Source organism: Neomonachus schauinslandi, chromosome 10 (assembly GCF_002201575.2).
Source record: "Neomonachus schauinslandi chromosome 10, ASM220157v2, whole genome shotgun sequence".
Classification (NCBI taxonomy): Eukaryota; Metazoa; Chordata; class Mammalia; order Carnivora; family Phocidae; genus Neomonachus; species Neomonachus schauinslandi.
This window is the reverse complement of record NC_058412.1, coordinates 29,286,860-29,312,750: the sequence shown is the minus strand read 5'-3', so window position 1 is coordinate 29,312,750 and position 25,891 is coordinate 29,286,860. Positions and strand designations below refer to the sequence as shown.

The window sequence follows — 25,891 nt, the reverse complement described above, 5'->3', positions numbered from 1 at the left end:
CTGGATTTACGGGTAGCTGCAGTGTGTTTAAAATGAGCAATTGGAGCCTTTTAATATTTCCAGACTTTGTAGTGATTTATCACCATCATTATAATTTATTGTTTCATGATCCTAATTATCGGAAGAGCTGATGCTTCAGATTTTGATGAAATGAGTCGGGCCACGCACTAAAGCCAACAGAACATTGAAAAGAGCACACTTCATCCCGTGAGGTCACTTAGGCCAAGCGCCCGGGCATGGCGGGGCCTCTCCAGAGCACGGGCCTACCTGAGACAATGAAGGACTCTCTCCAGCGTGGCAGCGACAATGACTGCACACCATTGGAGTAACTCCCTTTGTAGCCAGATTGTCCAGCGACTTTCCGAACAAGTATTTTCCCTCCTGAATTATCAAGCACGCCACTATGAAGAGAAACAAAAATGTGAAGAACAGAAAAATACCGTTTGACGCAATCAACCGACCATCAAACCAGCCTCTGTCTTTACTGAAAGATATGAAAGCAGGGAGATTAAGATGAGGCTTACCCTGACTTGCAGCCCACCCCCCAAGAAGGGTGCCTCCATCGCATGGCCCAGCATCTGACCTTGAGGTCAGACATCCTCTTTCTTATTATCAGGACCTGGTTGTTTCGTTAGGCAGCAATTTCTCTCTGCCACCGTGCCTCAGATTTCTTTTCCTTGGTTTCCTCATCCCCACTAGTTTGTTCTTTTAAGTAAAACGTCTTTCCTGACCATTTCTAATTTGGTGTCATGACATGGCAGAATGACTCCCGCTACTTTGAAGGGTGGCCATGACATTTTGCAAAACACATTATTCCTTTTAATTTTTTTTTTTTTTTAAGATTTTTATTTATTTATTTGAGAGAGAGAATGAGAGAGAGCACATGAGAGGGGGGAGGGTCAGAGGGAGAAGCAGACTCCCTGCCGAGCAGGGAGCCCGATGCGGGACTCGATCCCGGGACTCCAGGATCATGACCTGAGCCGAAGGCAGTCGCTCAACCAACTGAGCCACCCAGGCGCCCACATTATTCCTTTTATTTTGGGCCAGGGAAGGGAGGGGTGCAGCTAAACTGAACTCATTAAAAAGATTCCCTCCTAGAAATCGTTTCTTTAATTTCTACGATTTTGAAGATTTTAGATCCTGATGTGACAGAGACTGACGTATCTACCTCTTCGCTTGCACGTGAAGCAAGGCCTCCATTCTGGTTCCTCAGCATCCCTTCCCCTTGTCCTTTCTTTGCCCCAGAGCCTAAAATGGCTCCTGTGGGTATCTGTGATTTGTAGCACACAGGCAACTAAAAACGCACTTAGATTTGTTCTCATCAACACCCTCCCTCCCCTCCAGGAATGAGAGCTGCCGTTTCCTGCCCTCCCACCTTCACGAGTCAAGAACTTTCAACACTCAACTGCTCAGTGACCCGGAAGGAAGGAAAGCGATAATAGTACTTGACACATAGAGCACGTAATTGCTTTAAAATCATCCCTGTGTGAGGTTTCTCGCCGGCTCCTCCCGGCAAACCTGTGAGTTGCAGAGGGAAGGTGGTGCTATTGTTCCCATTTCCCAGAATCGGGCTTGGACCAGTGGAGTGACTCAGTTCAGATTTTGTAACTGGTTAAATTGCAAGGGAGGGATTTGAACCCAGGTCTAGCTGACCTGGAATCCTGGGTTTGTCCCACTTGGTCACAGTGGCCCCTCAGAGTCCGAAAGCACGGGTACCTCCTGATGCCAAGTCCTCACCTTTCCAAATCTTTTTTTTTTTTTTTTTTATTCTGACCTGGAGAGATTTTCATTTATCTTTTGAGGGTCATCTTTCCAAATCTTTGTGACCCTGCCCTCTCTTTTCTCTCTGGAGCTCAGAATCCGTTAGCTCAGGTCTCCCAGGTGCAGCCAGGCTGGTCTCAGCGCCCCCAACAGAGCACATGGTTTCCACTCACGCGTCTTGTTCATGCTGCTCTTTCCCTCTGGAAAACCAGCTCCCACTTCTGCCTGATGAGGCCCAACACTTTCTTCTCCACAGAGATTCTGAAAAGACTTGGCTCCATCCCTTCCTAACGATGCCTCAGACTCTTGTCTCACAACCCAGACTCTGATTTTATTTGGTCTTGTGCGATTTCCTAAACATTTCTTGAGTTGATTTTTGTCTCCCAACTAGATTAGACGTTTTTCTTAGGGAAAAGACAGTATTTTATCCTTCTGCATGCGTTGGAAGGCCTGTCGGTGGAGTGTGGATGCCACCCACAAGGGCTTATGAAAGCCAACTGTTAACTTTCCAGGATTGTGAGAGTTGGTTTACTTCACACGGTAGCTTGAAATCAGCCACGGTGGGAGGATTTAAACCCCTGAAATTGGTAACTCAGCACTACCCCTGCTTTGGGGGAGCTGGCCGTTCAACATTGACAAGCACGGCCCTTGTGTAGGCTGAACATTCTATTTATTTGAAAAAAAAAAAAATATATCCCCTGCTCCCTTTACTTATAATTAATGGGGAAGATAGAAATAACAGCTTTTTTCTTTCCCTCCCAGGAAATTATTCTGCCCTCGGTTTCATAGTCCATGGTATTGAGGAAATGTGTGTGGGGGCACTTGGTCTCCTGTTGAAGTGAAGTCCGAAGCACGGCAGGGGCCATTCGCAGTGAGGGGGGAGGGGGGCCTGTGGTGAGCTTCCCTCAGGCTGTTCGAGGAAATGGGAAGGGCCCAGGGGCTTCTTAAGCTGGACAGGGCTGCTGATGCCCCATCTGAGGGTGATGTGAGACTGAAAACCCAGCCTTCAGGGAAGGTGCAGGACGGAACTATGGTGTGCTCATGAGATTTCTCTGTTGCAGGCAAGAGGGATGCCTCATCTTGAGGATGGACTTAACTGGAGGATGTGGATCTTCTCAGATATTCTAGAGAAGGGTAGATGCTGGGGAGGTCAGTGGTCTATAAACTCCAGATGCCAACGGCAGTCCATGGAGGTGGAATGCACCAGAGACTCGACCACTGGAGGAGACACTGGAGGAGGGAGAGAGTCTGCAAGAGGCTGTGGTTTCAGTTAGGAAGCAGATAGGAGCCATGGTACTTTGGAGAATTTATGTAAATGTGACCTCATTTCTATCCTCACTCAGGGATAGGCACCTCATATATATTCTCTGAAAGAGCAAAAACCGGTTTCACTTCTTTGCATCCTCAGATGCCCTGCTTGATGCTAGACATAGCCTTCAGATTCCTGTCCTCCCTGACCCCAGTGCCAGGGGCCTGGGCTCAGCTAAGGGTCAGCTGCATGGTTTGGAGAAAAGGGCTGGGATTTGAACAATTGCCATTCTCAGGGTAGGCATCTGGTCAGAAATCAGCATGAAGAGTGCTCTGCATGGGGGTTGTCCCCTCATTGCCCCATTGGGGAGAAATCTTCCTTCTCCCCAGCACTTGGTCCCACTCTAAATACAGAGGTTGATTCAGGACAAGACTGAGCCAAAATATGATGCCTCAAATACATTCATCATCCCTTTGGTTTGAAAGAATCGAGGGAATCACTCATAATAAGACATCTGATTATGATATATTGTATGAATATTAAATCCTAAAGCTAATCTGAATGTCTGAACCAAAGTGTGCTCTCTCCAGCCTCCCAGTTCTGATCATGGGGGGCTCTGACAGGCCAATATTGGAGGCCCCGTGTGTACTTTCTACTCAAGTTCTCTGTCTTGAATCCTGCCTTCTGAAAACAGACTTGTTCTGTGTGTGAAAAAAAACAACTGAGAGTATCCAAAATTCCTATCTGTTCTCCCTTAAGACCTCTATTCATCCTTCTCATGGACAGTGATACTTCTTTCTGAATAGAGTTTCCCACTAGATCAGACGCTGGTCCAGGAAGTTTCAAAGGGCACTTGGTTGCTCAAGTAGCAAATCTTGTTTTTTGAAACATTCAAGTTCTTCTCCACCCCTCTACCCTCCTCTATAGTCTCTCCACGAGTTCCTACACCCCAGTCCAAACGCTGGGATTGCCGAGTCCTGGTCCTTGTCAATACCCTTCTTATTTTGTCCCCGGTGGTGTGTCCATCCATCATAAAGCCGTTCCAACTCTTACTGGTCCGAAGTCTGCATCCACCTCCCTTTGTATATTAAGCAGTACTGGGGCTCCCCTGTTCTTATGTAAATGTGTCGCTTGGGCTCTGGACTGGAAGTCCCAGGACATGAGCTCTAATCCTGAATGTGCAACTAACTAGCCATTGAATTAGCTTCCTTATTTCTCAGCCCCTCTTCTAACAAATGGGAATGTTAACAGCAGCCTTGTGGGGTTGCGATGATGCTAGAAGGAGAGAATCACAGTGCAAGGGATTACTGTGATTATGACGACATCTTTGTGAGGCTGGATTAACTCATGCGACTCTGACCTGGCTGGGAAACACAGAAAGGCAAGACAGAGCCAGCAAGGGACAGAGGAAGCAAGTGCCAACCATTTTGGATCCCAGATGGAAAAATATAGGTGACCTTAAGACAGGCTCGGCCCCTGCAACAGACATCAGTGTCCACATAGACACGGACTGGAGAGTGCTCATGGTATGGATGCTGTTCGGGCGCGCACACGCATGTGTAAGGATGCATGTGAGCATGCACATGTGTGCAAACATATGTGTGGGAGCAGGCATGTGTGTATTCGTGCACACGCACGTATGGGTAGATTTGTGTACCTCTTTCCTTTTTGCATGAAATTTCTTTCAGAGTGAAAGCAAAATATTTTTTCTACAGTCTGGGGTTAAGAAACAGGGTTTGGTATAGTTCTTCTTGAATGTTTCCCTACTTCTCCATAATAGAGCCTTCAGAGTCCTGCTCCCGTTGGAAAATCAGTCAAGCTCATCAGCCCTCCACAGCAGCGGTGAGGAGGACGGCAAACAGACTCTGCTAGTAATTCTTAAATCTCAGTTTACACATAGACTTCGTTCTTGCTCCTTCCCCAAATTTCTGAGAAGCCACTGACGAGACACCTGGAGAGGGAGTAAATTTTACATCTTTCCCCCTCTCTCTGGCAGGGATAAATGGATCCATCACCTGACTGGTGTGCAAGTAAAGAGAAGGAAAAAGATCCTGAAGCCCGAATACTTCAGAAACTTTGCCCAGTATCTGGTGGCTGAGCATTGATTCCGGAGTCGTGTCCCAAAGCATCTCAAAGTGGTGGTTAGGAGCGTGGGCACTGGACTTAGGTTCGAGTCCCCACTTGGATACTTGTTAATAGTGCGGCCTTAGAAAAGCTAGTCAGTCTCTCTCCTCTTTAAGATGTGGATAACAGTAGTAGCTACCGCATAGGGAACCGTGAGGATTAAATAAGGTGACATAAGTGAGATGCTTGACATGGACACTCTTAGCCTTATTATCAAAGATAGGAAGTAAACATGCATCTCCCTGAGTTTGGACTCCCAGCCTAAGCAAAAAGGTCTGAGGATTCTGTGAAGGTCACTTCTGCCTCTCTTCATTTAGGCAGTGACTTAGTTCAAAGCATGTCCTACTTCCTGTCCTCCTTCCTGGAGCCCAAACCAACAGCTGCCCAAGCAGAACCACCTGTCACCCTCTTCCTCACTTTTCCTGTTCTACTCGTCTCCAGGCCATCACCACTGCTGTGACATTTCTTCTCCACATTTCCAGGCCTTCCTTACTCACATCCCTATTATTTCCTCGTTCAGTACATACAGGTAGAAAAAACATGCTTTATGTCACCGAGAACTATGGTTTCCTTGTCATGAACATGAGAGAGTAGAATTCTCCTCCCCATCCCCTTAGGATCGGGGAGAAGTCGGTCCTTTCCACGGAGCACTGTGAAAGGAGATCTGGGACCACACATGGCTTCTGTGTAATCCCATGGGGTAGGGTTGCCACAAGACGTACTGGATGCTCAGTTACATGTGTACAGTGTTGCTTGCTCAATCAGGCAACCTGCACGGGGAGCTCCCTCCCCACAGCCTGACTGCTCGTTGTTAAGTAGCTTGGAGCTACCCACCTGTGAATCGCGGCGCCACACACGCTCGAGTAGGATGCATAGATATCCGTGCCATAAACGTGGTATTTCGGGTCTTGGCATCCTGCCGGACATTTTACAACAAACTCAGGATTGATTATCTTTCCAGCTTTGACATCGCAGTTGATCTGGGGCACAGCTGGGAAAGCAAAATGAGGTCAAAATTACACTTAGTGGTATCAGCTTATATATGGGGTGACTCTGTTAGGTCATAACTGTTCATTTACTTAATCTCCAAAAGCCAGAGCCTGGGCTGACCCTGGGTCCTCTCCATATAATGAAAGCAAAGATATAATTAGGACATTCCTCAGACCAAAAGAACAACAATGACCATCAGTTGCATTTAACCTGCTGAGAGCAGAAACAGAGGTGGAATCTTGTGCTTCTCCAGACAATTGAAGAGGAGAACTCTGGGAAAAGACCCACCTCCAAGGGTCAGAAACGTCACCTTGAGCCCATGGCTGGAGAACACTGGTTTTTCAGATGCTCAGGAGCTAGCCCAGGAAAAGAGGGACCTCTCAGACAACCTTACAGGACAGAGGGAAGGCATTTCAGGAAGGGTAAATGAGGGAGGCTGGGCCCCGGGGCCAGGAGGCCAGGACCAGGTTGGCCTGCTGCCTCAGAGGCCCTGTGCTGGAGCCGGGCAGGAGGATGGAGAATGGGAGGGTTGGGCCAGGTGAGGGAGGCGGCAGTGCTTGTCTTCTGTTCAGGAGGTGGGGCACAATGGAAGGTTTTTGGACAGGGAGACAGATAATGAAAGAGCTCTTTGGTTGAGGTCCTAGAGAACGGGTCCTAGATCCAGGGCAAGATGAGAGCCATCTTTACTCATCTCCCTCAACACTTGGTGGAAAGCGTGGAAATCCCCCATGGAGCATCCAGAAGAAATTCATTCTTTCCTCTCTCCTTTTTGGCTTTGTTGCAGCCATTACCAGACTAGCACTGTCCATCAGGCAAGTCTTCTAGAGCTGAGAGCTTGCCCGGGAATGAGGTGGCACAGATTGTCTAGTGGCAGTACCTGAAAGGGGGACTCGCTGCGTCTTTCCTGAAAAAATGGCCGTCAAAACTCCTGAAGGGAAGGGTCTCCTAGACGATACTATTCTGGTGCCCTTGTAGCTAGGAATGTCTTCTGTTCTGGGCCCCTTTCTTCACAGGGGACTCTGAAACATGAGCACAGTTCAGAGAGTAAGCAGGCTCAGGAAGAGTCCAGAAACCATCAGATGTGAGGGCTGGCTGGCAGACGGGGCTGTTCGTCCACGAGGAGGTGAGAATCTGGAGGAGGAAAGGGGTCCTTGTCTTCCCAAGTAGGACTGTTGTGTGCCATGACACCAGACGGCCAAGCGAGAACGGAAGGGGAGATTTTCTACAGAGACAAATTCTGCAAAGAAGAACTTTCTAGTGCCTGAGGTTGCCCCTGAAGGAAGGGGCTGCCTCCTGAAGCAGTGCATGCTCTGAAGCATGCGAGCAGGGACTGAACAGCGGAAGAGGGGATTTCTGCATTGGGTGGGAGGGAGAAATAAAGCCCCGCCCAGTGCTAAGAGTCCGTGATTACACACAGGGATCCAGGATCTCTGCCAGGCCACCCACCCTCTGACTGGGTTACCGAGATGGTCTCAGAGTTGTTAATGGCTTCCAGCTGTATCCAAGACGCACACTCTTTTTTTTTTTTTAACCCTTATGTACCTGGACAGAGCAGAGTTGCGTTTCACTCAGACTATGGGGAGAAGTGAAGTTAGAACTCCTGCTCTTTTCCTAAACACTCCTCCCAGTCGATCTTGGCCATGCAGGGCTGGGCCAGCATGGAAGCCCTTCTCCTGGGCGCGGTGGGGGGGGAGGGGGGGCAGGTCTGATCGCAGGCTAAAACAATTTGTGGTCTCGGTTAAGAAGCCAAGCCCTGTGCTCTGAGCAGCCTGCGCGTTTTCTCCTCCCTACCACAGGTGGCCTCCTCTCCAAAGCTGTGTTCCTTTTATCTTTCATTCTTTTCAATCCTGATACTCAAGGCTGCATTTACTATTTTGAGCCTTAGGATATTTATTTATTTTTTTTAAAAAGGCACTTTGGGGCCTAAAGACGCCAGTGTCTTCTCTCCTGAAATTAGTTAATTGCTCCCTGGGTGTAACTGGACGTGCTCAGCTCCCCTCCCTTCTGCACCCCACTCCCCCACTCCCAAATGCATCTGCTCCTTCACCTGGACACAAAATGGACCTGCCTTCTTGGTTCTCAGGTATTTGAACTAGGAGGTGACCAGCTCTGAACTGGGATTTAATGTGGATGTGACTTTGGCTCCCAGAGGTTTTGGCTCTCCTGGCAGGCCAACCCAAATTTTCTGGAGTGGAGAAGTTAAAAGGGGGGGAAATCTAGAAGCTTATTGCATGAATGTTACACAGTGATCAAAGCTACTGAAAGACTTCAGGGTATTCACAGTACAGGAAGGGGTTTTCCATGAAATAGTTGGTTTAAAAAGACAAGGGGGAAAAGGTCACATGGGAATATTTTGCTTCCTGCTAATCAAGTTCCCCTTTCCCTTAAGGGGTGTTTGTTTGTTTGTTTGGTCTCAGTTTTTACAAAGGCTTGGAAGTAAGTTAAATGAGATCTGCTTTAATTGCACCCAGTTCGATCAGTAAAATCAGTGACTTAACTGGACCCCTAGCAGGGAAAAAATTAAATCAAGCACATACGCTCATGTGCTTTGGAAAAACAGGGTGCAATGGCAAAGTGTGGCTAAAGGTCAAATATTTGTTAAATTTGTACAGAATATTAAGCTGGAGAGAGTGAGCTAATTAAAAGTAATTGCCAAAATCACTGGAAAGTGTAATGTCTGAATCCGGCCTCTGGAAGTGGCAGCCATTTGCATCTTTTTGGCCACTCTTCTTTGAGTATGGAAACCACGGTTTAGTTCTTTCCAGTATTCACCTGGTTGTTTGTGAAGTCATCTGTTTTCTTGTAACCTCTGAGAATCTTTCCTCCATCCACTTAAGGCCCAAACGAAGTGATTTCTCTTTGCATTTCCTCTGAACACTTTTGAACTATTCGATCCTACAGCTTAGGTTTTCCTTTTTCTTTCTCTTTTGTTGTTCAGATTCATTTTCGTGTCTCCCTTGACCTTTCTCTGGGTGTTTTCTCAGATGTGCAGAAATAAGACTTCTTTAAGAGGACAAGTCAAAATTAAGGCAGCTCAAGAATACCCCACTATTAACCTCAGGAGACAACTTAGTTAGAAGTCATCAAAAGGTTTCCTGCCAGGAACGTTTTCAGAAAGCAAGGCAAGAGCCTCTCCCATTCCTTCCTGAGTCATCGCTGTGGTAGTTAGGGAGTCCAGAGATCCTGGGGTTGCCCAGAGCTGCGTGGGTAGAACCTTTGCACAGAGACCTGTTCCTCGGCCATGTGCTCTTCTTCTCCCTCACAGGATGCCTTGCCTTCTCATGGTAGCTATCACTTTCATGACACAGCTCAACATCAGAGCATCGCAGAATCCACCAAGGATTTCTTCCCAGAGGCCCTTGGCACCAGCCACAGGCAAAAGAGAACCATCTGCAACCCGGATAGTTAGAACTAAAAGATGACCTTTAGATGCTGCTCCCTGAGGTCCTGTGATTGCTGTATGGATCTCAGAGGGTCCGTGGGCAAAACCCGTAGTGTCTGAGCCACTATTTCCTGCAATACTGGAATCTTAGAGGCAGCACTGCGCGTGCTCCTACCCTGGGTTGGGTCTCCTGCCTGATCTAATAGCGGATCAGGTGACGGGTATTCAGACCAGGTGATGTCACATACAATAAGCCAATGACGCAGCAGGCCAAATCAAAGGGAAGATTCTACTTCTTGTTTTCCATTCGTCTTTTTGCTGATCCCGGGCAGGCTATGTTGCTTTTGGAAAACAGATTTCCTAATCCATTCAGAGAAAGCCATTGTAAGCTCGCCTCCTGGCTGCTTATGAGGAAGAATTGTTATAACATAAAAACATTTATGCAAAAGTTGTTTTGATATGAAAGTTGATTTTGTTAGACTGTGATATTGAAGTAGAGCAAAATCCTACTTTAAGAGAATTATACAAAAATGTAAATTTAATGAAATAAAAATGACCATTAAGGGCGCCTGGGTGGCTCAGTTGGTTAAGCGACTGCCTTCGGCTCAGGTCATGATCCTGGAGTCCCTGGATTGAGTCCCGCATCGGGCTCCCTGCTCGGCAGGGAGCCTGCTTCTCCCTCTGACCCTCCCCCCTCTCATGTGCTCTCTCTCTCTCATTCTCTCTGTCTCAAATAAATAAATAAAATCTTTAAAAAAAAAAAAAGACCATTAAGTAAAATTTGAAGATGAATATTTCCTTCTCCTTGATCCTGACACCCAGTGACCAAATCATGGTAATCTTTCCTTTATAGTGACTTCTTTTGCAAAGCATTCTTTCCCATTTTTCTTAAAGTCCTCAAACTACCTTGAATCTCTGTGTAAAAACCCATCAATACCTTTTTGCTGCCTCTGAGAAAATTCTAAAACCCGTAAGGCCTTTCCATAGTCCCCTCCACAGAAGTTCTGGGCTTGCCACTACAGTTCCTGATACTTTCCAAATGGATATTATCTTGCAAACCTGGCTTGGATCATTTCTCACACCTGGAACCCTTTTTCCTTTTATCTGTTTAAACGCTACTACTTTTCAAGGTCCCAGTTTCACTTGTATCTTCATTCACCTACTAGAATATATACTCCACAAAGGCAGGGATTTCTGTTTTGTTTACTGCCAATCAAGAATGTCTGCTGAGGGGCGCCTGGGTAGCTCAGGCTGTTAAGCATCCAACTCTTGGTTTTGGCTCAGGTCATGATCTCAGGTTCATGAGATCCAGCCCCATGGCAGGCTTCATGCTCAGCAGGGAGTCTGCTTGAGATTCTCTCCCTCCCCACTGCTTGCATATGCCCTCTATGTCTTTCTCTATCAAATAAATAAATAAAATATATAAAAAAAAAAGAATCCTGAATGAGTGAATGAATGAAACCAGTCCATTAGCAAATCTTATTAGTTTTGTTTCTGAAGCTGCTATTCCTCTCTACCTCCATGTTGGTCCAAGTCACCAACATTTCCTGTCTGGACTATTAACATAATAGCCTCGTATCTTGTCTTCTTCCTTCCATGTTGCCCTTCCCTTTGCCCCAGTCCTTTCTCCATTGCGCAGCCAGTGTGATACTTAAAAAAAAAAGTAATCACATTTCATCAATCTCCTGCTTAAAACCCTCACTAGCTTTCTATTGCCCTTAGGATAATGTCCAAGCTCCTTGAGATGTTCTACAAGGCCCTAAAGGATTGGTCTCTGTACTCCTGTCTACTTAATCTCCTACCACTGGTACTTGGTGATGAGAAGGTGCCAGCCAGCAAAGGTCTAGAAGAAGGACCCTCCAGACAGAAAGAAGAACCAGGGCAAAAACCCTGATGTGGGAATGGGCTTGGTGGTTTGAAGAACATAAAGGAGGCCAGTGTGTATAGAGAACAGTGGATGAGGGAGAGAGGGGTCTATGATGCAGTCTGGGAGGTAAGCAGGGGTCAAATCATGAGAGAATTAGATGAATTAATAATCCCGCTATAACCAAGAAGTCAACAAGTGTTCTTGCTAGCACTCTTTTCAGGACTACACATTAGTTTTTTTCAGAAGAAATTTCTTAATAAGCCTACTTGGGTTAGAGGCTGAGCTTCCAAGGGCCTGTGTGTGGGCTGAACTCTTCAGAGAGGCAAGGAGAAACATCTACCCATAAAATCGGCTTGTTATTCAGGAGAGAGTGGGTGGGGCATGAGATGGTACGGGAGAGAGGGTGAGGGTAGAATGAGCTGGTGGAAGATTTTACGATCCATGAGGTGACCTCATCTGTTGGTCCTTGAAAATCTGTAGTAAACACTCCAAAATAGATAAAACTTCAGATGCAGGGAAGTTTCTTGTAGGAGTTAGTAAAGTAGCTGAGTCACAGGGCAGGGCAAAACAGGAAGGCCATGGGAACACAGGAGTGACTAGGTAGAGAAATCATGAGGAAGTACACTGCAGATTCTCCAGAAATCATGGCGCATGCTCCAGACTTCTAAAAAGACTATAGAATTGGTATTTACACAGGCTTAATCTGGCATTTGAGGACCCATGGTGGCCAAGCTAACACTGGGATGATGAAATTATAGCGTTAGTTCATGGTGGCGTTGGATTTGAACTCTGATGTCTGATTCCAGCACTGTCCCACACTCTCACCTGAGCCAAGCTTTTTGCCAAGTTGTGAAGCTGTGGGGGGTCAAAGAAATATTTTCCTCTGGTCATGAAAGATTTCTCAAGAAGACTATATCAAGCAACAGTTGAGGGAAACATAAGACATATGATGGAAAATGTTTATAAAGACAGACCCAGTAAAGAGCACATGCCTCAATAGGTAACTCCAAGCCCAAGCATTAAGCACATCAAAAAGTCTGTGAAGTTTGGTCCTTCTGACCAGGCTTGAGACAATACCTTTATCCATATGCCATGGAAGGACAGTGAGGAAGGAGTGATTGGATAGCGGAGGTTCATCTATCTGTGGCAACACAGCTTTTGGGCAGCTGCAAAAGTTTGTGTCTCTAAAAATAACCTATTTCTAGTTCACTAAGGACTCTAATACACATTTTTTCACTTGATCTTTACAAAACCTTGAGAAGTATATTGTTTCTATATTTCAGAGAAGTGAGTTGACTTGCTCAAGCTCAGGTATCAAGTAAGTGGCAGAGGGAGGACCTGAACTCAGGCCCTCTGGCTCTAAAGCCAAGACTTTGCCACCTCCACCTGGTTGCTTCTTCCATAACTGAAGAGAAAGAGTTAAATTGCTCTTCCCTACTCTAATCCTACAGGACTTTTCTGAACTCAAAGATCACTGACAACCATCAGCAGGTGAATATTTCTTGCATAGAGGTTATGTGTATGTGTGCGCACACACGTGTGTGTATGTGTGTGTGTATGCATCTGTGCATTTATCCCATTGTTTTCCTGTTATTCCTGAGAATTGCCATGGTAGAGTTTACCAACTAAGAAATTGCACCTCTCGGGGCGCCTGGGTGGCTCAGTCGTTCAGCGTCTGCCTTCGACTCGGGTCATGATCCCAGGGTCCTGGGATCGAGCCCTGCACCGGGCTCCCTGCCCGGCGGGAAGCCTGCTTCTCCCTCTCCCACTCCCCCTGCTTGTGTTCCCTCTCTAGCTGTCTCTCTCTCTCTCTGTCAAATAAATAAATAAAATCTTAAAAAAAAAAAAAAGAAATTGCACCTCTCTTCTCACCCCTAGAAGGAGGGCTAGAAAGTTAATCCTCTTCCTTTTTCATGGTCTGAGAAAGGGCGCACACACCGATCTGTGCAGAGGATGCACTGGTGTTGGCACCAGGTGTCTAAGAAGCTAGCACACACTGGGGATTACTTATAAGTTGCTGCAGCTAACAACATGCGAACCTACTCAAGAAGCTGTGTGCGTGTTATACCCAAATCCAACAACCACCTCGAGCTGTATATCTCTTCATCAGTGTCCAATGCACTAAATAACCAAGTCCCAGAACAATTACCTCTTCATGGCCAAGGCAGTACTGCTGGGAATCATCAACCTTTCAAGGTTGATCGCAAAGATCTTTCCGTGCCTTACAAGGTATTAAGGTTAACTTATTGGAGAGAACTATGTGAATTAAAGGTTGTACATTTCACCGCAAGCTAAGACTATTTCAACAGACTCAAACGTAGTGGAAATATTTCAGAATGTAGCTTCACTGCCTGTGGAGAACATCCTGCTGTTGTCTATCTTGCTGATTGTTGTCTTCATCATGTAGATGGCTCTGAAGACTCTGAGGGTCCCCACCGTCTAATGAATGGCCAAGAACAAAGCTTCTCTGAATGGCCTTGCCTAGTCCTAACGCACGTCCCAGCTGCATCTCCCAGGACTTCCACCACGCTTAAACCAACCACCTCACTCACTATATCCTGACCTCACCTTCCACTTTTTCCCCAGGATATCTGGGCTTAGTCTACCTGGAAAGCCCTCCACCTATCTCTGTCTGTAAAATTCTACTTATAGTTCATGTCCTACCTCAAATGCTCCTTCGTGAAATCAGTATGAACCCTACTCATATATCCCTTGTTATTCTTATGTAATAATCACCACATTTTGCTTTATTTTATAGTGGATTTTTGTTGTTGTTTTTACTGTTCATTTGTCTGTCCATTCATTCAACATATACTCAATGAACACTAATTAGGTCTTCATGTATTTGGCATCGGGCTCCTTGCTCAGCGGAGAGTCTGCTTCTCCCTCTGCCTGCCACTCCCCCTGTTTGTGTGCGTGCTCTCTCTCTCTTTCTCTCTCTGGCAAATAAATAAATAAAATATTAAAAAAAAAGAATGGGTGATAAGTACAAAACAGAGGAAGTGCGGCACACACAGGAACCATCCAAACTAGTTTAGTGTGTGTTTGGCAAAGGGAATTGGGTCCAGGAAGTCTCACCTCGGCATAACTTTATTTTATCTGACACAAGATTGGGTGCTCAGTGAAGTCAGAGAGACTGCAGGCTGGAGAGCTGGTACCACGTTCTAAGGAGCTGATCGTCATGGCTCTCACCATGCGATGCCACCTCATCTGAACCCACTCTTTGCTGAAGCCATTGCTTCTGAGACTATTCTGGGGCTTCCTTCCATGTAGAAAAGCTACTGAGGAAATTTGATAACTTAAAAGCTTTTTTCTTTCTCTACAGGCACTGACGGGCAGGGATTGTTCGAGAGTTGTTGGCAGACATAGTTTAAGGGGAAACGTATGATGTGTTTATTACAGTGTGGGCTGAAATATTCATGAGTTGAAGAGTAGGCCCTTTCTGAACACGTAATCTACACATAAATGAAGTTAATCCTTAAAATTCATAAGGTATCGTGACTGCCTTCAGAGAAGAGTGTTACGAACACACCTAAACCCTTCAATCATTATTTGAGGCTTTCCACAATCCAGAAAAATGTAGCCACATTTTGGTCATTTGTTAGAAAATGCTTGAACAGGTTTGTGCTGACTAAATCTACCACTGACGTGCCTCTAAGGAAGGCCAGCTCCATGGCTTGGAAACATAACGGGGAAATGAGAACCTTGAAAAATCACCTCTAAACATAAACTTGGTGAAACTCTCATTTCATAGAGTATGGTGAACTTTACCATGGACCACACAGCAGGCTAATTTATTGAGACATTAACTTATGTTTATTTTCATTGTATTTTTTCCCTCATACTATTCTTTTTTTTTTAAGATTTTATTTATTTATTTGACAGAGAGAGAGGGAACACAAGCAGGGGGAGTGGGAGAGGGAGAAGCAGGCTCCCCGCTGAGCAGAGAGCCCGATATGGTGCTCAATCCCAGGACCCAGGGATCACGACCTGAGCCAAAGACAGCCACTTAAGTGACTGAGCCACCCAGGTGCCACTCCTTCATACTATTCTAAGAAGGTAGTCAGGCATTTGTCTTTAAACACCTCTGGAACTCAAGGTTGCAAGAGAGAGGGCAGAGTTGCCCAAAGAAAACTCTCCCTCAGGCATTGGGCATTAGCCTCTCCAAATTCCCCTTGTTTGAGGGCACTGTGCTTGGTTGGCCCAAAGAGTGTTGGAGAGGAAATGATCTAAGACTGGGAAGGTGGGAGTGGGCAGGTAGGTCCCAGTAAGGGAAATGATCCTGTTCCCTAACAGCTGCCTTGGAGGAGCATCATCTTGGAGCAATACCTGGGGTGGTGTCCCTCAGGGTGAAGCCTTAGGCATGGGACTGCCCCATCTTTCCCAAGATGCCACCATTCAGAAAACAATGGAGTGCCCAACTTCTACAGGTAACATGGGCTTGGACACTGAGCAGTGCAGGGGATCTCCCTGGATGTTGCTGACTGCACAAGGTTTCTAGGGGCTGGTTCGGGGAAGGAGGAAGCCCCTGTAATGATGGAATTTTAATTTCTCAGCCCCTGGAAATTGGCAGTTTGGAGTTCGACTTGATTTGATTTAGAAAATGAAGTGGTGATAAGCCAAGTATGGTGGAATAACATTGTGCCCAATACAACTGTGTATGGGAAAGCAAAATATCAGCTTGAAATGAATGGGCATGTGTAAGAAGGAAGGAAGAGATTTGTAAGAACTTTTCTTTCTTTCTTTTCTTTCTTTCTTCTTTCTTTCCTTTCTTTTCTTTCTTTCTCTTTCTCTCTCTCTCTCTTTCTTTTTAAATCTTTGTTTTCCCTTTTGTAAATCCCCCCATGTAAGATTATTTTCTACATGTACTACCTTCTTGGTTCAAAGAGCCCCCAGTGGAGCTGAGTGATGTCCATGAGGGCCCCTGGGAGGGCCATGGGCAGACCAAAGAATTGGAAAAAGGAAAAGGAGATAAGAAGAAACAGAAATAAAAAAAGAAGTATGGGGGAGAGAATGTGACAGTTGCCTAAAGCAAAGTGACCCTACTTGTACACCGAATAGACGCACTCATATGGCGTATGGCTTCTGGCCAGACCAAAGGAAGATACCCATGCTGGTTCCTCCTTTCCTGTTATCTGCACAGCTCTTCTACTCTATTTCCTATTTGGTCAGCCTGTGATCATCCCACACCCCCTCTGCCTCCAGGCAGCCCTGGCTGGCTTGGCAGAGGGACTGGGAACAGCCTCCGGGGTGGAACCTCACACAGACCTGCATTTCCAATCTGGCTCTGCCAGCTCGTGGCACTGGGTCTTGGGCACTAGGTCCTCAAGACTCAAGAGCCGTGCTGCATGCGTAGTAGGGGTCAGTGGCCACCGACCAGAACTCTCCGATCACTTTCTTCTTGTTACTTCACCTCCAGTCCTCCGGGTGGTAAGGACCGTCCGTCTTGCAGGAACACTGGTGCCAGTGGAGGGCTGGCTAGAGGAGAGGCCAGAGGGCACTGAAGGGTACCCGTGATTTTACAGTCGAATCTGGAAGCAACCCTGATCTGGGATAGCTCTCTGCTCCACGGGTTCTCGGATGTCAGCAGGCACTGGAGTTCCTGGAGGGCTTGCTAAGACACAGAGGGCTGGACCCCAGCCCCAGTGGGTCTGATTCCCGCAGTCTGGCTGTGGGGGTGGGGGTGGGGGCTTTGGGCAGAAGGTCGCAGGTGCTGCCGGTCTAGGAACTGAGGGGCACTGGCCCAGGCTGTTCTCACACCGGGGCCAGAGTGATTTGTTTAAAGCCTGGCTTTTATGATTTCCGTTCTCTGCTCAAAACCCTTTAGCAGCTCCCTGTAAGATGTACTCTGAGGTATCAGCTGTAAGAGTAAAATGGTGATGTTACCTCCAGAAGGAGCTCAGGGGCATCCAGGCATACAGGAGACAGGCACAATCATCTCTCAAGGAGATAAGAGATGTAATTGTTCTGTCCCCCACTTGGCTGGACCCCTTTGTGTGAGATGCCGCTCAGACATGGTAGACACTTTCACCGTACCCGTGTATGCGTATAAATCTCCAAGCTTTTTCTCACTGACAAATGGCGTTCTCTCTCCTCTCTCTTCATTTGTTGGCAGGGAGGGTTTTTTGGTTGGCAGGATGGTCTTATTTCCCTAGCACAACCCTAACCAGCTTACTCTTCTCTGAGAACCACCCTGCAGCCTGGGATGATGCAATGAGGTTCTCTCTCCCAGGAATGTGGACTCAGTACTGAGAGACACAGTGTGCATGGGGGCCGGGGGAGGGGGGAAGGGAGTGGGGGAGACGGAGGGACAGGGAGAGGAGAGGGGAGACAGTGAGGCAGACACGTAGAGAGAAGCAGAGGTACTGATTCTTGAGGGCTTGTCATCTGGGGTACAGTTCCACTGAGTTCTAGCTGCCAACCCGCCGCGAGCCGCTCCATGTCCTACAAAAATTCCTTTTGGATTTATGCTAACTGCAACCAACATAACCTGCACGGAGATATTCCGGTTGCCCTCATGAGGAAGTCCAGATTCCTGGACATGGTAACAAAGGTCTCCACGATCCCACACCTGCTTACCCCCCCATCTCTTATCTCAACACATTCACTTCCTACTCTAGATTTCAGTCATATTGGACTACTTTTTAGCTCCTTCCACTCTCCAGGCCTTGAGCATGCTGTTTTCTCTCTGCTTGTAACATTCTTTCCTCCTCATCTTTGCCTGGTCTATTACCTATTTGGTCTTCACATATCAGTGTAGGTGTGTCGTTTCCTCCAGGAAGCCCTCCCAGATATACAGCTTCTTCTCCATGTTCCTGGAGTACCTTTAGCTGCCTGGTGACTTGTGTTTCTTTCTCCCTACATTTTGAGCTCTGCGAGGGCAAAGGCTGAGTCTCAATCGCTGTTGTATCTGGGAGTCTAGCATAGTGCCTGGTACTTGGTGGGCACCCAGTAAATACTCGTAAAATGAATGAATGGTGTGCCTCCTTGCCATCAGTCACCTACCCCAGTGGCAGATTGACAACACTAAAAAGAAAAAATGAAAATTGCTTTGGCTTCAAGCTCTAGACTGGTAGTTGTTAATACTCCTGAGGTAAAGAACCAGATATTGCCATGGTTTGGGAATATCCTATTACCTTCATTGTATCTCCCCCCCACCCCCTTATTTAATGATTGTGCCAAGGTTTCTCATTAGAGAAAAGGCCTCGTGCATTTATTGATTCAAATGTGCTGCATCACCAGGGAGATTTTGAGTATAAGGTTAGGATTTAGCATATCAGAAACTCAATCCATTTGAGATCTCTCAAAGAGGTTTGCCCTTGGGTCATTTAGCACAGCCTTTCATAGTCACTGAAAACCGTTGTCATGGTAATCATGGAACCTTTCATGATTTTTGTATATGAGTTAATGAAGATATTGGAAACAGCCCAAAGGAATTCATACTTGGGTGTGCATTTGTCTCCGTATTAACCCAATCATTGTTTTGAACACACATCTGCCCCTGGGCTGATTCTCTTGGCTCTCGGTACTGACAGGAATAAATAAGCAACGGACTCCTTTTTAGTATTTTAGGCTTGGAGGCTGTGGCTGGCTGCCCTTTTGGTCTCATTTCAACAGGAAATCCCAAATGGAGGGTTTAAAGGAACAGGAGGAAAAAAGAATGGTGTGTGAAGCAAATATCTTTCTTTTATTTTGGATTATTAATGTTGCTGATGTTCTTTTATGGTCCTTTATAAATATGCCTTAACTAAGCCTCCATCAAGTCTACAAATTTAGGTCCAGATATCTCAGTGTGTTTACAGCATTTGAATGTGAGCATTTCCTTCTATGTCCTGTCCTGCTAGTGATTTTCCAATATCCATTCTTCCTTCTTTCCTGTAATACAACCCCTTACTTGTAGCTTAGGCATGTGGATGCTTGAAATCAAGACATTTCCCATTCTCCCTTAATGCTGGCTAGTGGTATTTAAGGAGAAGTGGTATATTTGATTTCCTGGACTTATCTGTAAAGCGATGGATATACATCCTTCTTCATCCCTTCCTACCGAATGGAACATGGACATGATGGATGGAGCTGGGGCACGCATTTTGGACAATGAATTGAGAGCCATGTTGAGGAAAGCAAAATGACAAGGTAGAAGGAGTCTGGGTCCCTGAAGATTCTGAGGCTTCCATAAAAGCCCAGACTGACTATGTTTACAGGAGAGAGGAAGAAACTTCGGTCTTATTTAAGCAGTTGTTATTCTAGATTTCCTGTCATCTAATCTTAACTGATATACCATCCAAAAATGAAATTTATTTTTCCTCTATCCACTGATTAGGTGTGAAACCTTTTGGGCTTTGCTGTGAGATTTACCTTCTGATCCCAGAGCATGCTGGGAGGAGGGCAGATTTGTATTAGCGAGACTAAATTTTCTCGTATGGGGAATTGACATTTTCAATGGCAAGAAAATACCTACTCCAGCTTAACCATAGAGACACAGTGTTGCCTGGTCTTTGTACGTGCATTTTGAAATGTTCCAATATAATGGAACCACATATCTTTCACCTAAAATCAGCACTCCTATCTCAAATGCTTTTTGGAATGAAGTAGGTGATAAATAATAATCATTAACTAATCCGTCTGAATGCAAAGCAATTGAAGTAAGACAAAAAGTCCCCAAACCTTCCAAATTATCTGAAACAAGTACAACAGCCCTCTACATGGAAGGCACAAGCCTTATGCTAATGAGGAATTGCAGTTTTCCTTACCGAGCTTGGGCCTTTTGATCTTCTTTATTTGAGTCGTGTCTTTATTTGAGTGTATTCCAGTCGCCAGCAAAACTACATGGAAGAAATGAAAGAAAATCTAATCAATATCATTTTACCCAAACACTTTCTCTCTTCTGACCCTTATTGTTGCTTCCATCACATGTTAAAACAGTCTCATAGGTGGAACTAATGTTCCCTTAAATGAAGGTTGAGGAAATAAGATGAATAGTTTGTGTACTTATCTTGGCCCCTACTGAAGGAGGCCTTCCAAAAACACCTCCTGGGCACCTGTCCTCTGTTCTGCTGCTTTGTATTTCACCACACCAAGTCTGCCCTCTCTAGTCTCCAAAGGAGGAAATGGGGGACCCGAGAAGTACACTCATTTGCTTGGTGCCAGAAATAAACGATGGAGGTAGGGTGAGCCCTAAGCGCTTCTTCGGCTCTTTCCTCTTCTCCACACTGGGGTTCCAAATGGCTAATTTTCAACTGGTCCGAGAGCCGCATGCGCATGCGTATGTGTGCATGTGAGGGAGAGAAGGAAGGTAGAAGGGAGGGGCTATGGAAAAGCCCCAGGGGAGGGCTGTCGGGGAAAGGAAGACGAGGGGAACGTGGGCCGGGGAGAAGAGGGGGACTGGTCACAGGGTCTGAAGGGAGACCAGAGTGTCCCCTGGTGGTCCGCTGGAGTAGCACCAGCTTCTGTACCCCGTCAAGGTCAACTGCACGTAGCTGACCTTCCTCCTCAGCAGCTTTGGGAGACTACTCTCTTGAGGAAGCATAACAACAGAGGAAGAACGGGGAACTCTTTATCCTTTTTAGTTCAAAGTCTCACTACCAGCTTGAGCCTTGTGTTTTTAAAAAATAACACTGACCAGTTTTTTCTTATTACCAGAATAGTACATGTTCCTCACAGAAGAATGTAAAAAACACCAGGAACAGTACAGAAAACATAGATGAACACAAAAGATACAATATTTTCATTTTTTCTATTTGGTCATGCTCACACTGTTTACAATGTTTTTTTTTTTTTAATAACTTTTTTTTTTAAGATTTTTATTTATTTGAGAGAGAGAATGAGATAGAGAGAGCATGAGAGGGGGGAGGGTCAGAGGGAGAAGCAGACTCCCTGCGGAGCAGGGAGCCCGATGTGGGACTCGATCCTGGGACTCCAGCATCATGACCTGAGCCGAAGGCAGTTGCCCAACCAACTGAGCCACCCAGGTGCCCTACAATGTTTTTTAACTTATTTCTACTTAAGGATATATACAAACATTTTGTCTTGTCATTAAATGTTCCTCTCGCAGTAATTTTGAGTGCCTGAAAGGATTGCAATGTATGGATGTACCATAATTTAGTCAACTTCTGACTTAATATAAATAGCTTCCTCTTTGTCCTGATCCTTTGTTATTTCCTTTATTTAAAAAAAAAAAAGATTTTTATTTACTTATTTGAGAGAGGGATAGCGACAGAGATAGCGAGAGAGAGTACAAGCAGGGAGAAGGGGGAGAAGCAGGCTCCCCACTGAGCAGGGAGGCCGACCCGGGACTTGATCCCAGGACCCTGAGATCATGACCTGAGCCCAAGGCAGATGCCCAAGCGACTGAGCCGCCCAGGCACCCTTATTTCCTTTAAATAAATTTCCAAATAAGATTTCTTGTCTGGAATATATGCCCACTTAGAATTTCGATATGTATTGTGAACATTTCTCATAGCACTTTTTTAGTAGTAACGTCTGAAAATGCTCACGTCTCTGTCCCGACGCTAATTCTACCTGTAGATGGAAAAGCAATGTTTTCCTTTCAAAAGGCTAGCCAATTCTCTATTCTTCTTCCTTCCTCTCCAAGCATCCTTCTACCTCACCCACTGCTTAACTTGCCTCTATTTTAGCCACTTTTTTGAGAAACTCACTTTCTGGGTAGGGTTGGGACTCCAGAGGTAAACATGGAGCGATAGAGTAATCAAAATAGGCATTCTACTTCGTGGTGTGTGTGTGTGTGTGTGTGTGTGTGTGTGTGTGTGTTTATCACAACACAGATATTCAATTTAGGCATAAATGGAATTAGGAATTTTTTTTTTTAAGATTTTATTTATTTATTTGACACAGAGAGAGAGAGATCACAAGTAAGCAGACAGGCAGGCAGAGGGAGAGGGAGAAGCAGGCTCCCCGCTGAGCACGGAGCCTGATGTGGGACTCGATTCCAGGACCCCGGGATCATGACCTGAGCCGAAGGCAGACGCCCAACCATCTGAGCCACCCAGGCGTCCCGGAATTAGGAATTCTTGATTGGCAAATAACTTTGAAGGAAAATGCCACCAGGGTTTGTTAAGAAAATTTTTATTTATCTTGTGATTATCTAGCTAGTCTGCACCAATTGTGCAGCTCGTGAATTGCCCCCAGTTTTGACCAGTAGCATGAGCTGAGGCTGGACAGCTGACATACCATGTCTTGCAAGAACAGACACATGAAAGAGAACTGAGTAGGAACCACAAGTCAAGCCAAGCGGAATGAAGGCAGACATTTTTTAGGTGTTATTTACTTCTGGGGTTTGGGTGGGTGTGTGTCCTGGAGGTCTAATTTTTATAGTAGTCTCTGTGTCATTTAACTCTGTGTGAAGACACGTCTTCGTTTTATACACAAAAACAACGAATCCTAGAATATTTTAAAGAACAAATACTAAATAAATATGTAGAAGAAAATTAAGCAAGTTAACTAGAAAGGGTAATTGAAATAGTCATAAACTTGGGTATCAATTCTTCTGGAAAATCAAATACTGTCCTTCTGGGCCTCTGCCTGTGGCAAGTGGTTTATAAGTCTCCATATCATTAGGACTATAAATATTTCAGTAAGACCACCCCATCACTTGCATTTGCTCACCCACGACCCTGCAGGCTGCAAACACGCATAGCTGGGCTCAGTTTTACCGCAGTGGTTAATAAAGTCATTATTTTCAGTGGTACACAGAGGCCCTTTCCTAGGCTTAGATGGTTGTTCATTAAAACTCCCCAGAAACCACTCCTCAAGGGGAGGGCTGGTCAATAGGCTGAAAATGTGCTTGTGCCCCAGAGTCTTCATTTCTCATCTGTAAGGCTTCTCTTGCTACGCTGAGGTATGAACTGAGTGTTGAATTCGGGAAAGGGAAAAATCAGTCTTGTGTCACTTTTCTTAGGAAGCCAGGCAGAGCACGGGGATGGATGACTGATACTCACTTCCAAGTACAAAGTGGACCACAGGTCTGAAAGCCATTCCCTTCTGCGGGAGTTGCTAGTTATCAGGCTACTAGGCCATTAGTGTCTAGAAGGCTTGAGGAAATTAAGTCTAGAGTCCAAAGTTCCAAGGCAATCATGGTTTATGAAATTTGCAGCAATACTTCTCAGCTGTTAAAAATTCGGTGTTCTAGTTTTGAATAACATTGACTGAAGTTCTCACCCTTTGACAGCGGTGCTTGAAATTTCAACACAAACTGAATGTTGAAATTACTTTTTCAAATAAAAGATTTCCTCCCACTTCTCACTCTCTTCCTCTCTAGAGTAGCCATCCGTACAGTTCAGGTGGCTGAGCCATAATTGTTTTAAAATTCAATTGAAATAAATTATCGTCCATATAGCTTATAGAGAAATGCAAATGAATTAGCTTAAAACAATGTTCAATCTCATTAATGGTAAAAAATGCAAGCTAAAGCCAAACAACGGGATAGTTTCCCATATCATGTCAGTAAATACTGAACACAAGATTATACTTAATCCTGGCATGGATTTGAGATTGGGACACTTAGGTACACTGCTGGTGAAGCTAAGCAGGTGGAGTCATTCTGGAAAGCTATTTGGTAATATATTTCAATAGCTTTAAAAATAGTTACATTCTTTGTCCTAGAAATTATACCCCTAGGAATATATCCCAAGTTATAATTAGAGATATGCCAAAAATTTCTGTAAAAAATGTTCACTATAGCATTATTTATAATGGCAATCTGGAAATAATGAAATGTTGGAAATGTCCCAACAGTAGGGGTATTCTGAGCATTTATTACAAATGATGTGTTAAAGAATACTAGATGAACTGGCAAATGCTCAGCTCTAACCTGAAGGATGATTCTGAGAAAATTAGAATATATGCAGAGAGAAATAAGTAGAACAAACATACCAAATGGTAATAATGATGGCATTGTCATTTCTATTTTGTATTTGTGTATTTTTCCCATTTTATAGTATATTCCATATATAAATCCCATATTTTATAGAGAATATGTTTCTTTTACAATTAAAGAAGACAAGATAAATTGTTTTTTAATTGGGTCATATTGAAATCCCATAGACTTATGACAATGAAAAGTGCATACCGAAATCATCAGTATGGTTAATGGGCACTCATATCCTAGTCTTCCGGCCAGTAATGAATTTTAATCAGAATTCACTTACTTTCAAGAAAGACATGAAGTGCCAGGACATCTAATCAATGACTGAATCAAGAAGTACTTACTGAAAATTTATTATGTGTCTACAACTTTTATAGAAATGCCTCTGTGTAGCCCATAAACTCCAGGGCCCCTCAAGATACCAACTCTAGTGGTGTTGACGAAGACTCTCTCCTTGACCAAACTTTAATGGGGCTCCTCCAAGCCCTCTTCCCAACTGGCCTTTGACCTTGGGCTTCAGTCTTCCTCCTTGTTGGTCTTGCATCACCTGGTTTTAGCAAGAATCCTGTTTAGAGAGAATCCCTACCCTTGATATCTGATCACCGTGGTCTGCCTTTAGCAAGAATCCCCCACCCTTGATGTCTTCTCTCAGTAATTTCCATCCACTGACCCCTGCAACCTGCTGCTCGGATACAAATCTCCGTGTTCCTTGTTGTATTTGGAATTGTGCCCAGTTCTATAGTGAGATCCCCTCTATTGCAGTAGTTCCTGATTAAAATCTGTTTTTACCACTTTAAACATTCTCCAGCTCTGGTTCTCTTTAAGTGTCCACAGTGCCTTCCTGAAAACTGAATTACAAAGCTGATCATTTTAAAGCAGTTCAAATTTCCCCCATACTTTAATTTGGTATTATGTACTCAGTGAAACATCTAGTATCATATAAATCAGAGCTTCATAGCAAAGACAGGACAACTCATTCTCTACAATCGTATAAATCATAAAATTATGCTTCAAATCACAGAAGACTAAAGCTGGGAGGAGCTTTGGAGGTTATCCTTTTATTTTATAAAAAGGACACAAAGGTCAAGGTTACCACCTTGATTAAAGCTGCAGTTCTTCAGGGGAAGAAGCTGGAACCAGACTGCAAGTTTGCTGGCTCCTGTCTTAGCCTGTTTATTCATTCCACTTGCTTCCCGTAAGCGCAGCTGTTGATTAAACATGGTGCTCCAAAGACAGCATGAAACTCTGCTGTTTCTTAAATTCAAGGATGTCTAAAACAAACATGCTAGCTCTGATATATATTAAACACTTAATTGACATTAATTTAGAGGGTTTTGGGGGGATCATTGGACAGTACTGTGTGATATTTGATTCATAGTAAATACATATTTTGGTCTTTTGGCTAAGTTTCTAGGTCATAGCTCCCCAAACTCTTGAAATTTCCTGAATGATAAGAGCAATAGGGGCATCTTTTGTTATAATATTTTGTTTCTTGTCCTCCATTCCTGAAATCAGATCCATAAAGGTGAAATAGATGTCTTGCTATTCATAACAAGCCCCTTTCAATCACAATTGAGTTTATGTTAATGAGATAACTTTGGGGAATCCCTAAAGATGAGAGAGCTGGTTGCCAGGGGA

At 44.9% G+C, this 25,891-nt stretch overlaps 1 protein-coding gene across 1 annotated transcript in view; it reads right to left on the bottom strand.

Moving 5' to 3' along the window:
* Positions 1 to 25,473, bottom strand: part of VIT (vitrin) — a 75,761-nt gene extending 50,288 nt beyond the window's left edge. The window contains exons 1-4 of the mRNA XM_021697711.1: positions 25,347 to 25,473; positions 20,124 to 20,195; positions 5,969 to 6,125; positions 268 to 401 (exon numbers count right to left, since the gene is read on the bottom strand). Coding sequence (XP_021553386.1) covers positions 268 to 401; positions 5,969 to 6,125; positions 20,124 to 20,195; positions 25,347 to 25,473 — 490 coding nt within the window. The remainder of the gene's footprint in view (positions 1 to 267; positions 402 to 5,968; positions 6,126 to 20,123; positions 20,196 to 25,346) is intronic.
* Positions 25,474 to 25,891: the final 418 nt, after the last annotated feature.